This window comes from Rhinopithecus roxellana, chromosome 16, assembly GCF_007565055.1.
Source record: "Rhinopithecus roxellana isolate Shanxi Qingling chromosome 16, ASM756505v1, whole genome shotgun sequence".
Classification (NCBI taxonomy): domain Eukaryota; kingdom Metazoa; phylum Chordata; class Mammalia; order Primates; family Cercopithecidae; genus Rhinopithecus; species Rhinopithecus roxellana.
In genome coordinates this window covers 36583962-36598496 of record NC_044564.1, presented here as the reverse complement: position 1 = coordinate 36598496, position 14535 = coordinate 36583962, and the positions used below count along the sequence as shown (strand labels likewise).

The 14535-nt window shown below is 48.1% G+C and overlaps 1 protein-coding gene across 4 annotated transcripts; it reads left to right on the top strand.

The window, feature by feature from the left end:
* Positions 1–4555: 4555 nt before the first annotated feature.
* Positions 4556–12865, top strand: CDK20 (cyclin dependent kinase 20). 4 transcript variants are annotated; one of them, XM_030920190.1, is made up of 9 exons: positions 4564–4965; positions 5250–5402; positions 7993–8181; positions 8431–8552; positions 8698–8760; positions 9407–9530; positions 9960–10115; positions 11648–11841; positions 12103–12865. In XM_030920190.1, exons 1-9 carry the CDS (start codon positions 4891–4893, stop codon positions 12293–12295), a joined length of 1269 nt encoding a protein of 422 aa, XP_030776050.1. In that variant the 5' UTR covers positions 4564–4890; the 3' UTR covers positions 12296–12865. The 4 variants fall into 4 exon arrangements, with proteins under 4 accessions (XP_010376203.2, XP_010376226.1, XP_030776050.1 ...); XM_010377901.2 differs by having other exon boundaries at positions 4556–4965; positions 5289–5402; positions 11648–12865; XM_030920191.1 differs by having other exon boundaries at positions 11648–12865.
* The last annotated feature ends 1670 nt before the right edge of the window (positions 12866–14535 follow it).

Here is a 14535-nt window from a genome sequence, read left to right as displayed (position 1 = left end):
CCAACCTTTTTGGCACCAGGGACTGGTTTTGTGGAAGACGGTTTTCCACAGATGGAAGGTGGGGGATGGTTTCAGGACGAAACTGTTCCACCTCAGATTTCATAACCTAGATCCCTCACAGCGCAGTTCACAATAGGGTTCACGCTTCTGTGAGAATCTAATGCTGGTGCTGATACAACAGGAGGCAAAGCTCAGGCGGTAATGCGAGCTTGCCAGCTGCCCACCTCCTGCTATGCCACAGACCAGTGCCAGTCTGTGACCCTGGGGTCTGGGGACCCCTGTGATAAGGAACTAACAACTAGAATACATAACTCTACTGTTATATAAGTCAATGATAAACTACAAATATCTCTAATGAAAGTAAAGAGGTTCAACCTCACTGATTATCAAGGAAATGAAAATCAAAACCACAGTGAGGTACCACTTTACACCTACTAGGATGTTTGGAATAAAAAAGACAATAGCAAGTGTTGAGGATGTGAAAAATTGGAACTCTCATACATTGCTGGTTGGGAATGTAAAATGGTACAGCCACTTTGAACAGTGTGGAAGTTCCTCAAAAAGTTACCATGTGACTCAGCAATTCCAATCCTATGCAGATACTAAAGAAAAGTGAAAACATAAGTTCACACAAAAATTGCACATAAATGTTTATAGCAGCACTATTTATCATAGCCAAAATGGAAACACTCCAAATGTCCATCACTGATTAATATATAAACAGGATATGCAGCCTGGGCAACATAGAAAGACCCCATTTCCACAAAAATTTTAAAACAAATTAGCCAGGTATAGTGGTGTGTACCTGTAGTCCTAGATATTCAGGAGGCTGAGGCAGGAGGGTCTCTTGAGCCCAAGAGTTCAAAGTTACAGTGAGCAATGGGCATGCCACTGAACTGCAGCCTGGGCAACAGAGGGAGATACTATCTCCAAATAAATAAATAAATATAAACAAGATATGCTATATTTATACAATGGAACATTATTCAACCATAAAAAGAAGTACTGATATACATTTCAACATGAATAAACCTTGAAAATATTATGCTAAGTGAAAGAAGCTAGGCACAAAAGGTGACTTATTGTATGATTCCATTTATATAAAATGGTCAGAAGAGGCAATTACATAGGGACAGAAAGTAGATTAGTAGTTGTCAAGGACTGGGGGAACGGAGGAATGTATAGTGATTGCTAATGGGTGTTGGCTCTTTTTGGAGGGTGACGAACTATCTGGATTAGATAGTGATGATGGTTGCAATCTTGTGTATATAACAAAAACATTGTAAATATGCTAAAAACATTTAATCACACACTTTATAAGGGGGAATTTTATAGTATGTGAATTCTATGTCAATTGAAAACTAACAGTTGGCCATACTAGTGTTAGTCTATTCCTGGACTCGATTCCCTTCCATCTGTTTGTATGTCTGCCCTTTGCCATATCATGCTATCTTGATTACGGTAGCTTATAGAAAACCTATTAAAATTGGGTAGGGTGATTCCTCCAACTTTATTCTTTACCTTCAAAACTTTAAAAAAAAATAGCTATTCTAGTGCCTTTGCTTTTCCATGTAAATTTTACAACCAGCTTGTCTCCACCTACGGAAAACTCTGTAGTTATTTGGTTGATGGTGCTGTTCAGTTCCTCTATACTGTTGCTGATTTTCTGTCTGGTGATTCTGTCAATTACTGTGAAGAGTGTTAAAGTGCCTGACTACAATTGAGGATGCGTCTACTTCCTCTTTCATTTCTTTCAGTGCATCCACATTTTTGATTATATCTTCTTAGTGAATTGATCCTTTTATCATGATAATGTCCTGCTTTGATTCTGGTAATTCTCTTTGCTCTGAAGTCCACTTTATTTTCTAATAATGTAACCACTCTAGCATTCTTTTGATTAGTGTTTTCATTTTCTGCTTTTTTATTATTATACTTTTTTTTTTTTTTTTTTTTGAGACGGAGTCTCGCTCTGTCGCCCAAACTCGAGTGCAGTGGCCAGATCTCAGCTCACTGCAAGCTCCACCTTTCAGGTTCATGCCATTCTCCTGCCTCAGCCTCCCGAGTAGCTGGGACTACAGGCGCCCGCCACCTCGCCCGGCTAGTTTTTTTTGTATTTTTTAGTAGAGACGGGGTTTCACCGGGTTAGCCAGGATGGTCTCGATCTCCTGACCTTGTGATCTGCCCGTCTCGGCCTCCCAAAGTGCTGGGATTACAGGCTTGAGCCACCGTGCCCAGCTTTATTATTATACTTTAAGTTCTAGGGTACATGTGCACAATGTGCAGGTTTGTTACATATATATACATGTGCCATGTTGGTGTGCTGCACCCATTAACTTATCATTTACATTAGGTATATCTCCTAATGCTATCCCTCCCCCCTCCCCCCACCCCACAACAGGCCCTGGTGTGTGATGTTCCCCATCCTGTGCCCAAGTGTTCTCATTGTTCAATTCCCAACTATGAGTGAGAACACGTAGTGTTTGGTTTTCGGTCCTTGTGATAGTTTGCTCAGAATGATGGTTTCCAGCTTCATCCATGTCCCTACAAAGGACATGAATTCATCCGTTTTTATGGTTGCATAGTATTCCATGGTGTATATGTGCCACATTTTCTTAATCCAGTCTATCATTGATGGACATTTGGGTTGGTTCCAAGTCTTTGCTATTGTGAATAGTGCTGCAATAAACATACGTGTGCATGTGTCTTTATAGCAGCATGATTTATAATCCTTCGGTTATATACCCAGTAATGGGATGGCTGGGTCAAATGGTATTTCTAGTTCTAGATCCTTGAGGAATCACCACAGTCTTCCAAATTGGTTGAACTGGTTTACAGTCCCACCAACAGTGTAAAAGTGTTCCTTTTTCTCCACATCCTCTCCAGCACCTGTTGTTTCCTGACTTTTTAATGATCGCCATTCTAACTGGTGTGAGATAGTATCTCATTGTGGTTTTGATTTGCATTTCTCCAACGGCCAGTGAAGATGAGCATTTTTTCATGTCTGTTGGCTGCATAAATGTCTTTTTTGAGAAGTATCTGTTCATACCCTTTGCCCACTTTTTGATGGGGTTGTTTGATTTTTTCTTGTACATTTGTTTAAGTTCTTTGTAGATTCTGGATGTTAGCCCTTTGTCAGATGAGTAGCTTGCAAAAATTTTCTCCCATTCTGTAGGTTGCCTGTTCACTCTGATGGTAGTTTCCTTTGCTGTGCAGAAGCTCTTTGGTGTAATTAGATCCCATTTGCCAATTTTGGCTTTTGTTGCCGTTGCTTTTGGTGTTTTAGACATGAAGTCTTTGCCCATGCCTATGTCCTGAATGGTATTGCCTAGGTTTTCTTCTAGGGTTTTTATGGTTTTAGGTCTAACATTTAAGCCTTTAATCCATCTTGAATTAATTTTTGTATAAGGTGTAAGGAAAGGATCCAGTTTCAGCTTTCTACATATGGCTAGCCAGTTTTCCCAGCACCATTTATTAAATGGTACACTATACATTCAGTGGTACCGTATACATTCTATCTTGCATCTTGCCTTTTTCTTTTAACAACGTGTTTTAGAAATCTTCCCATTGCTGTACATAAAAAGACACATATTTCATTTGAAGGATGCACCACAATGATGAACATCTGTGGTTTCCAATAGTTTGCTGTTGAAACAACGTTGCAATGGAGTAACTTTGTAGTTGTCATTTCACATGTGTAAAAGGTGTCTATTGGAGAAATTACTAGAAGTGGCTTTGTTGAATCTGAGGGTCTATGCATTTGTGATTTGATCAACATAGTCAAATTATGCTGCCACCAGCAATGTATGAAAGTGCTTGTTTCCCGGTAGCTTGGTCAATGAACTATTAGACCTGAGATCTTTAGCCATCCAATATACGGAAAACTGTAACTTTAGTTTACATTTGTTTATTGTATGTGAAGTTGAGCATCCTTTCAGAAGTTTAAGGCCTACTCTGTCCTGTCTGGGTCAGAGTATGCCCTTTTATTTTATTTTTATTTTTATCTTTTGAGACAGAGTCTCGCTCTGACGCCCAGGCTGAAGTACCGTGGCGCCATCTCCTCACTGTAACCTCTGCCTCCCGGGTTCAAGCAATTCTCCTGCCTCAGCCTCCTGAGTAGCTAGGATTACAGGCACAGGCCACCACATCCGGCTAAATTTTTTGTATTTTTAATAGAGATGGGGTTTCACCATGTTGGTCAGGCTGGTCTCGAACTCTGGACCTGAGGATCCGCGCGCCTCGGCCTCCCAAAGTGCTGGGATTACAGGCGTGAGCCTCCGTGCCCGGCCCTCAGAGTATGCCCTTTTAAAAACCTGTGGGTACACGTAGCCAACTGACATTTTAAGACAAGAGGCCCAACAGACCCTCTTTCCACAACGCAGCTCGGGGCCTGTCTGTCTTCATCATTGTGCCTGGGTCTCAGAGCAGAAATCAGCACCTCTGCGTGGTCGAAGGCGGAACCTCTACTTACAGGTGCAAAGCTTCCGGCCTGCCCGGGGAAGGAGCCCGCCCTTCCCGGCTGCGTCCTCCGACGCAGCTAGTCACGGGACGCAGAGGCGGGGCAGATAGGAGGTGGCAGCCGCCATTGCTCCGTGGGCCCTGCTGCGAGCACGCTCTCCGCGCATGGGTTTTTTATGCGGGATTAAGCTTGCTGCTGCGTGACAGGGGAGGACTAGGAAAAGGTAGCGGGTGGAGCCCGGAGCTGTACCCCCTGACTCGACGCAGCTTCCGTTCTCCTGGGGACGTGTCCCACAGGACCCGCCCCGGTAGTCAGCTGCCGCGCTGTTGCTAGGCAACAGCCTGCGCGCTCAGAGCGGCGTGGGGCGGAGAAGTGGGATTTGGAAGCTTAGGGTCACAGGGGCCCAGGGGCCCAGGCCCACCGACTGCACCGGGATGGACCAGTACTGCATCCTGGGCCGCATCGGGGAGGGCGCCCACGGCATCGTCTTCAAGGCCAAGCACGTGGAGGTGAGGCCGGACCGCGGCAGGCAGCCTGGCGGGGGTGTGCCCCCGCCACCCTCTGGCTAACGCTCTAAGCTGTTTCGGTTCCCTTTTTACATCCAGTACAGTTTTAAAAACTATTTTCTAAACCCATTTTGGGCAGTTGCGCTTCCCTCCGCACAGCTGGCTTGGTCCCCTACCCCAGCGGCTAGATCTCAGGTTAGCTCGAGACCCCAGAGGAGGGCCTCTGGCCGAGCCGGGGGCGCGTGTGTCTCTCGCAACCACCCTGCCCACCTTCATCTCTTTTCCAGCCGAGGGTGGGCTGGCAGTGTCTGCCTTCTATCCTGCAGACTGGCGAGATAGTTGCCCTCAAGAAGGTGGCCCTAAGGCGGTTGGAGGACGGCATCCCTAACCAGGCCCTGCGGGAGATTAAGGCTCTGCAGGAGATGGAGGACAATCAGTATGTGAGTAGGGGAGGGAGGCATCTTATTCTCACTCTCCGTTGTTGGTTCCCACTTCCTCCTGCCTTCATTTTTCCAGCTGCGCCTTCACCAGCTTTCAGGGTTTTCCTCCCTCTGTCACTCACACACACTGCTCATTCATCTGCCTCCTTACCCCTTTTTGCCCTTTTTTGTCCACTTGTTCACCTTCATTTACCTCATTCTTTCATTTCTCGCACATTCACTCTCATTTACCTACTTATTTCTTAATGTATTCATTCATTCACCGACTTATTTTTTTCTCAAAACATGTAGTGATTTATAATGTAACTAGCACCTATTGAGCTCCCGATGTGTTCGGCAGGCATTATATACATTGTCATTTTGAGATCTCTTTACTACTGTACAAGGCAGGCTTCAGGATCTCTGTTTCTCAGGTGAGAGGAGGAGGTTATGTCAGTTATGTCACCAGCTCATGGGCCCTCCGTTAGTCAGTAGAGGGTTTGGCCCAGGTTTGATTGAGAGTCCAGACATTCTTCCCTTGGGACCTCCCATAGGCTCTACCCTGTGTTGGGCACTGGTGACACAGACGAACCAGCTCCAACCCAGCTCCTGAGGACTTAAATGTGTTAACAAAAGACAGAGGCAATAGGGCCCATCTAGTGTGGTTCATGCTGTGATAGGGTACCTGGAGGGGCTACTGGAACAGGAAGAGGGGCATCTTTCACCCCTAGCGTCATTACTCTTTTGGTGCTCTCTCTCATCCATGTCGAAATAGGGAATGTATTTGACTCCCGGGAGAGTAACAGGGTTGGGTCTCTGTGATCCTCTGAGTTACCTTTGCTGTTCCCTGGAGATATTCATGATATATTGGATGACAAAAGCATGTTATAAAATTTTGTGTCATCTGGGTTTTGTTTGGAAATATATATGTGAATGTGTATTTGTGTGTGCCATATCTGTTGTAAAGTCTGGTAGAATACATTCTAAGATTGACTGCGGGATTTTTCTTTTGTTGTTCTTCTTCTTTCGGATTTTATGTCTTACCTGAATGTGTGCATGTGTTTTGATCTGTTAAATGGTTGTGTACTACCTGAAAAATCAGAAAACAGCAATCAGGCCATTTTGATTTCTTGAGGAAGATAAAAGGGCTTCCAGACAGCCATGTGTGGGATGGGTGGAGAGAGATTCATAAGGAAGCTGGTGATATGGTGGTCCCTGCATCCAGTTGGTCAGCAATTCCGAAGGTTCTAACTTTAAAACATACTCTAGATTTGCTCCTTGCCCAAGTCATCATCACCACTCATCTGAATGACAGCAGCAGCCTCCCCACTGCTCTCCGTAGCCACAGTCCGGAGGGCTTTGTCAAAAATGTAAGTCATTGGCTCCTTTGCATAAAGAGCCCTGGTGACTTCTCTTCACACTTAGAGCACTATCACCATGTGCCCACCTCCAGCTGGCCTCTCCCTTTTCTCTCATTCAACACAGCTTCTTAGGCATCTCTCCAGTGACCAGCACCTACCTAGGGTCCAGGAGCACAGAACAGGGCAGTCACATCCTTCCCTTAAACGACCTCATGTTCTCACATCCCTCTAGCCTCCTTCTGTGCTGGTGTTAGGGCCTTGCACTTGCTTTTCCTCCTGCTCAGAGCTTCATCCCAGATCCCCACAAACTGGGTCTTCATCTAGCCCCACCCACCTAAATAAAGAAGTATCCTTTTCTCCACTCACAGAATCACACTATCCTCTTATATTTCTGTTGATTTTTTTTTGGATACAGGGTCTCACTCTGTCACCCAGGCTGGAGGGTAGAAGTGTGATTTTGGCTCCCTGTAGTCTCAACCTTCTGGGCTCAGGTGATCCTCCCACCCCAGCCCGCCAAGTAGCTAGGACTACAGGCACGTGCCACCACGCCTGGCTAGTTTTTTGTATTTTTTGTAGAGACAAGGTTTCACCATGTTGCCCAGGCTGGTCTCAAACACCTCAGTTCAAGCCATCCGCCTACCTTGGCCTCCCAAAGTGCTGGGATTACAGGCATGAGACAGCACACTCGGCCCCCTTGTATTTTGGTTCCTGTACTTACAGAATCTGAATCTGTCCCATTTGTTCATTTATTTGTTAAATTGTCCTCTGCGCTGTGAGTTCATTAGAGTCCTGTCTTTCAGCTCACTGCTCTGTGTAGCCTGGCTCCTCTGATAGTGGTGGCCTCAGTGTTTGTGATGTGTCTGTAGCTGTCCCCGCACTGGGAAAGGTGGGATTCCTGGTGTCCTTTCCTTGGTGCTGGGATTCAATGGCTCTAGAAGAAACAGGAGGAGACCTGTGTGTCCATTTCATGTGCGACCATCCAGATGATTTTCAGACAGGTGGGCTGGGAGGGCGGACCAGATGGTGCCACTAAATGACCTTTTTTAGACCTTTTCTTTTAGTGTTCATGGAGAATTAGAGTGGGGGCCCACCTTATCTCAGGAGAGCAGAGCACATCATGAGCACGGAGCTCTCTGATTCTTAGCTCAGGTCCATGTCACCTTCTTTGCTTTCTTTTTGGATACAGGGTCCTCTGTCAGGGCATGTCTGGTGACTTGAGTCTGGGGGCTAACAGGATGTCCTGCCCACAGGTGGTGAAGCTGAAGGCTGTGTTCCCACACGGTGCAGGCTTTGTGCTGGCCTTTGAGTTCATGCTGTCAGATCTGGCTGAGGTGGTGTGCCATGCCCAGAGGCCACTAGCCCAGGCACATGTCAAGAGCTACCTGCAGATGCTGCTCAAGGGCGTCGCCTTCTGCCATGCCAACAACATTGTGCATCGGGTCAGTCTCAGCATAGGCTGGACATGGGGTCTGGAGAGCTGACTCGGCTTGGGGATGGGGCTAGCCCTTGTGAAAAGTGTGATAAGAAGTTGGGACAGAGCTGGTCAAGGCCTGCAGGTCAGCGGCCAGGGCATGGCCCTGGAGGAGGCGGGGACCAGGGCTCACCTGGGTGGTTAGACTGCCAAGCCCACCTGTCCCAAGGTCCTATGGGGGATTTGGAGGGAGTGATGCTTCTTTTGATACCCCCAGGACCTGAAACCTGCCAACCTGCTCATCAGCGCCTCAGGCCAGCTCAAGATAGCGGACTTTGGCCTGGCCCGAGTCTTTTCCCCAGACGGCAGCCGCCTCTATACACACCAGGTGGCCACCAGGTAGGGAGGGCCAGATCCCTTCCAGTCCTCTCCATGGGGAAGAGATGCTTCTGGGCCTTTTCTCCAGACATTGCTCGTGGGGCTGGGGTCACCTCCCCAGGCATCCTTTTCTCAGCCCAGTGCCTACCAGCCCTCTTCCTCGCAGGTGGTACCGAGCCCCCGAGCTCCTGTATGGTGCCCGCCAGTATGACCAGGGCGTCGATCTGTGGTAAGACCCCCATGGGTGGTCAAAGGGTAACATGGCTCATGGATTTCTGCTAGGCTCTGAGGTCTCTGAGCTGTTTGGTGGTCTTTTCCCTGGTGGGAGTTTAGGCTCCCTTAAGGGTGTTTTCCCTGTTGGGGTATTCTGAGCACTTTGGGGTTGGGGTTCCTCACTATCATGTTTTCGAGCTGGGTGGGGGCCAGGTGGGATGAGAATGGTGGTCCCAGGTGGGAAGCTTTCTGGGCTAGGTGGGGAGGTGGTCTGAGCTGGTATGTGCTGCAGTTAGATCTCAGAATATGGTATTTCTGAGAGGTCAGAGGCCCGTGTCCTTGGACATGAAAGCTCTGAGCTTTTTTTGCAGGAAGAAGATAGTTGGCAGTGCCCATGGGTCCGAGATTTGGGGCAGGTTTGCAGGTCTGACCCAGAAGCGTCCTAGAGCAGGAGTCTCGGAGAAGTCTTGGAACACCTGGGGCTTTGCTCTGGGTTATAGGGTTGAGGGCTTTGAGGATTCAGGGACTGGGCCTCTGGACGTGAGGCTCCAGGGCTGGCGTGTGGGGCCTTGCCCTGGAGTGCAGTGTTAGAGCTACTCTGTGGGTGGGTCTGTGGTCCATGGTGGGAGATCTCTGAGCTGCTTGGGGCTCTGTGTCCACAGGGCCGTCGGCTGCATCATGGGGGAGCTGTTGAATGGGTCCCCGCTTTTCCCAGGCGAGAACGACATTGAACAGCTTTGCTATGTGCTTCGCATCTTGGGCACACCAAACCCTCAAGTCTGGCCGGTTTGTAGGGGCCCTTGGTGAGGTGGGTGTGGGGCAGGTTTACTCCACTCCCAACAGCAAGTAACCACTCCCTCCCCTGAACCTTCTCTCTCCTGGCCCCAACCCCGTGTGATGGACAGGCACCACTGTCCCGGCCCAACTCAGGGGTTCCTTCTTCTGCTGTCATGCGGGTTGGGGTAGGTCCCGTCCTTTGTCCCTTTCACCTCAGTACACACATGTGCAGTGTCTCAGCAAGCTGTGCACAGAGCTGTCATCTGAGAGGGCAAGGGGATGGATGAAGGAATATAGGGGTGGGTGAGTGAATGAATGACATGGATGGGAGAGCACCCCCCGTGTGAGAGTGTGTTAGGGGCTGAGAGCTGACAGCAGAGGGCATGGCAAGGGTCAGGGACTACTCTCATTGTACCCTGTTCCTTCTCCCTGGCCCAGGAGCTCACTGAGCTGCCGGACTACAACAAGATCTCCTTTAAGGAGCAGGCGCCCGTGCCCCTGGAGGAGGTACTGCCCGACGCCTCTCCCCAGGCATTGGATCTGCTGGGTCAGTTCCTCCTCTACCCTCCTCGCCAGCGCATCGCAGCTTCCAAGGTAGGGCCAGAGGCCATGGTCTCTGCTCCTTCAGCTCCCCTCCCCATTGCCCTGGTACTTTGTACTTGGTAGCCACGTGACCCCATCAAGTCAGCGACCCTCAGAACCTGGGATGGGCGTGGACCAGCACCAGGCATCTGGAACCCAGGGGACAGGGGCCTTGGAGCAGGTATGCCTCTCATGAGTAGACCTCACTGGACATCCCCAGACTTCCCCTGAGGGTGGCCCATAAGAGGGGCATGCCCAGCTCACAGGAGAGCGCATGTCCAGGGGTGCTGGCTTCTGAGCTGGCCCTGACCCTGTGGCAGATACAGTAAGAGAGTCACTGGGGACTCATTCCTTTATTCCATTAGCAAATATTTTCTACACATCTGGCACGTGCAGGGATTGTCCTGGGCCCCGCCAGAGGGTAAACAATCAGACCTGCCTCCACGGGGCACTTCTGGTGGTGAGGTAGCTCCAGGCCCAAATGGTCACAAGAGATCATGTTCTCCAGGTGTGGGAGCCCCAGGAGAGAGGTGAGGCCGACTGTGGGGTCAAGCAAAGCTTCCTGGTGGAGGGCAGGTTTAAGCATGAGATGTTTGAGGAGGTGTTCACTGAAGGGAGAAATGGTGTGCAGCGGCCTGGAGGAGAGGACCCAGGAAGGCTGGTTATGGCTAGAAGGCCTGGGAGGACGATGAGGACCATAGGAGCATGGGCTGACAGGTGTCAGGGTGTCTCTCTCGGGGGTTCCTGTCCCCTCCCCGCACTCAGCACCAGCAGCATGTGTTCACATACACCCTCTCGGCCTCCGTCAGCAGCTCCTGTGGGCTCTGTGTCCACAGTGTACCCAAGCCGTGTGACCCTTATCTCTTGGATTGCCTCCCAGAATCTGGGTCTCCCCTTATCCCATGTAAATCTCTTCACCTGGCAGAGAGAGTAACTTTATCCAAGTAGAATAGGACACATTCCTTGTCTGCCAGGGCCCTCCTGTGGCTCCATCTCAGAGGAAAAGCCAGGGTCCTTTCTGTGGCCCACAGATGTCATATGCTTGGGTGCTGTCACCTTATGACGCTGCCTGCTGTTGTGCCCTGTGCTCACTCCTCTCCAGCCCCAGGGGTCTGTACACTTTTGTCCCTGCCCTGGAGCCTCATGTCCCACTTGCTTATGTCTCAAGTCTTGGCTCAAATGTCACCTCGCAGATGGCCTTCCCTCATGACTCTTCAGATCTGCAACCTCTCTCCAGGATTCCTCATTCCTCTGTCTTGCTTTCTCTTTCCACTGCACTAATCATTATTTGACATACTGTGTATTTCACTTCATCTTGTTTATTACCTCCCACCCCCACCTATGTCAGAAAAACAGAGCTTTTGTCTGTTTTATTAACGGCTGTGTCCCCAGCTTCTGGAATAGTGCTTCAGACATAGTAGATGCTCAGAAAACACCCAGACACACTGAGTCAGCTGAATGCATAGATGAAGGAACATCTGCCTGAGGCTGGGGACAGGGAGGTGACTAGTTTCCTTCTGCTGTTCCTTACTTGCCACCCTCAGGCTCTCCTCCATCAGTACTTCTTCACAGCTCCCCTGCCTGCCCATCCATCTGAGCTGCCGATTCCTCAGCGTCTAGGAGGACCTGCCCCCAAGGCCCATCCAGGGCCCCCCCACATCCATGACTTCCACGTGGACCGGCCTCTTGAGGAGTCGCTGTTGAACCCAGAGCTGATCCGGCCTTTCATCCCGGAGGGGTGAGAAGTTGGCCCTGGTCCCGTCTGCCGGCTCCTCAGGACCACTCAGTCCACCTGTTCCTCTGCCACCTGCCTGGTTCCACCCTCCAAGGCCTCCCCATGCCCACACTGGGCCCACACCACACCCTGCCCCTTAGCCCTTGTGAGAGTTGGTTTCAAAGCAGAGGTCATGTTCCCAGCCAAGAGCATGAGAACATCCGGCTGAGCAGAGGAGATTCACGGCCTGTGCTTGGTGAGCCTTAACTTCTGTGTGCTCATCAGAACACATCGGAACAGTGAGCTCTGCTGCCAGTCAAGGCCTGCCTGTGCAGAATGGCGCTGCCGGCCGTGGTGCTGCTTCCCCGAGTGCTGCCTCCTCGGCAAGGAGAAGTGCAGAGAGTTAAGGTGTCCTTCTGTTGGAAACTCAAGTGGAAGGAAGATTTGGTGTTTTATTCTCAAAGCCATTAAACACTAGTTCAGTATGTGAGATTATAGATTCTAAAAACCTCAGGTGGCTCTGCCTTATGTCTGTTCCTCCTCCGTTTCTCTCAAGGGAAATGGTTAAGGTGGCATTGTCCGATGGCCCTTGTTTTTGGGGGTCATGGGGATGGTAGCATCAGACATAGCCACTTTTGCCCTGAGGGCCTCCTGTGTGCTTCACATGAGTGAGCACTCATTTGCAAGTGAGGGAGACAGAAGTCTAAGCCCAGGGATGGCTCCAGTTGGGGATCCAACAGGAGACCCTCTCCACATGAGGCTGGTTTACCAACATCTACTCCCTCAGGATGAGTGTGAGCCACAAGCAGCTGTGTATATAAGGAAACAAGCATTCCTGGAATTAATTTATAAATTTAATAAATCCCAATATAATCCCAGCCAGTGTTTTTTCCTTATAATAATTTGATAAGGCGATTATAAAAAACCCATAGAAGGAAGTGGAACCAGATGCATAAGAGGAAATGATGGAAGGACTTACGGTATCAGACACCAATATTTAAAAGTTTATATAATAATAAAGAGTATGATTGTGGTTCAAGGATAAAAACAGACTAGACAAACTTATTCTTAGCCATCTTTTATTTTTATTTTTATTTATTTTTTGATGGAGTCTTGCTCTGTCACCGAGGCTGGAGTGCAGTGGCGCAATCTTGGCTCACTGCAACCTCCGCCTCCTGGGTTCAAGTGATTTTCCTGCCTCAGCCTCCTGAGTAGCTGGGACTACAGGTGGGTGCCACCACACCTGGCTAATTTTTGTATTTTTACTAGAGACAGGGTCTCACTGTGTTAGCCAGGATGGTCTTGATCTCCTGACCTCATGATCTGCCCGCCTGGGCCTCCCAAAGTGCTGAGATTATAGGCGTGAGCCACCATGCCCAGCCCCAGTCATCCTTTATTTTTAAAATGTTTCTTTTATGCTTCATGTGGATAAACTCTTCTGTGAGCACTGTGGGTCACTAGCACTGCTACAGATGTTGGCCATCAAGCAACTAGTGGAGAGAGAAAACATATTCAGCCCTTGTTCTTGGCTTTCAGTAAAGTCTGATGTTTTCTTGATATGGCCTATTTTTATTTCTCCAGCCACATCTTTTGCAAACTGTAAGCTTCTAAGAGAACTTCAAAGAGAACTCTAAAATGTATATACATTTGCAATTAAAAGGATAAAAAATGATTTACTATGCATACAGAAACCAAAAATGTGGTATAGTGATTTGATACCAAATAATAGAGGCCAGGCGCAGTGGCTCATGCCTGTAATCCCAACACTTTGGGAGGCCGAGGTGGGCAGATCACCCAGGTTGGGAGTTCAAGACCACCCTGGCCAACATGGTGAAATCCCATCTCTACTAAAAATACAAATATTAGCTGGGTGCATGCCTGTAATCCCAGTTACTTGGGAGACTGAGGCAGGAGAGTCGCTTAAACCTGGGTTTAAGACAGAGGTTGCAGTGAGCCAAGATCATGCAAGTGAGACTCTCGTCTTAAAAAAAAAAAAAAAAAGATTTTAAGGCAAAGAGCTGTTATTTAGTATAAGATACAATTTCAAGGCAAAAATCATTACTAGTGGTAAACACATTCAGTTCTAATTATATTCAGTTTATTGGTAAAATTTTCCAAATTTGTATGTACCTAATAATAGAGTCTCAAATATTATCAATATTAGAAATGAATAGGATTCAAAAGACTAAGGCTATTAGAAGTAACTTTATACATGTGAAATTTTGGTAAAATTGACAAATCCATAGAAAAATTCAACTTGCAATAATCAAAAACCCCTGAAGTGTCTTAAAACTATTAAAAAGGAATTGAACCTTCAAATTAAAATGTGTTCATTATATAATCCCCAGGCCCCAGATAGCTTCACTACTAAATTCTACCAATCACTTAATAAAGAGAAAGTGTCACGATTTCAGAGAATACAGGAGTAAGCCTACTCAGCTTATTTTGTGACACCAGCAATAGCCTTGATACTAAAATTCAACAAGGACATTAGAAAAATGAAAATTATATAATTATTCTTGTGTGTCAAAAATAAAGGAAAAGTCAGCTGGGTATGATGGCTTATGCCTGTAATCTTAACACTTTGGGAGGCTGAGGTGGGAGGACTGCTTAAGTTCAGGAGTTTAAGACCAGCCTCGGCAACGTGGCAAGACCCCGTCTCCACAAAAAAAATTAGCCAGCTGTGGTGGCATGCACCTGTTGTGCCAGCTACATGAG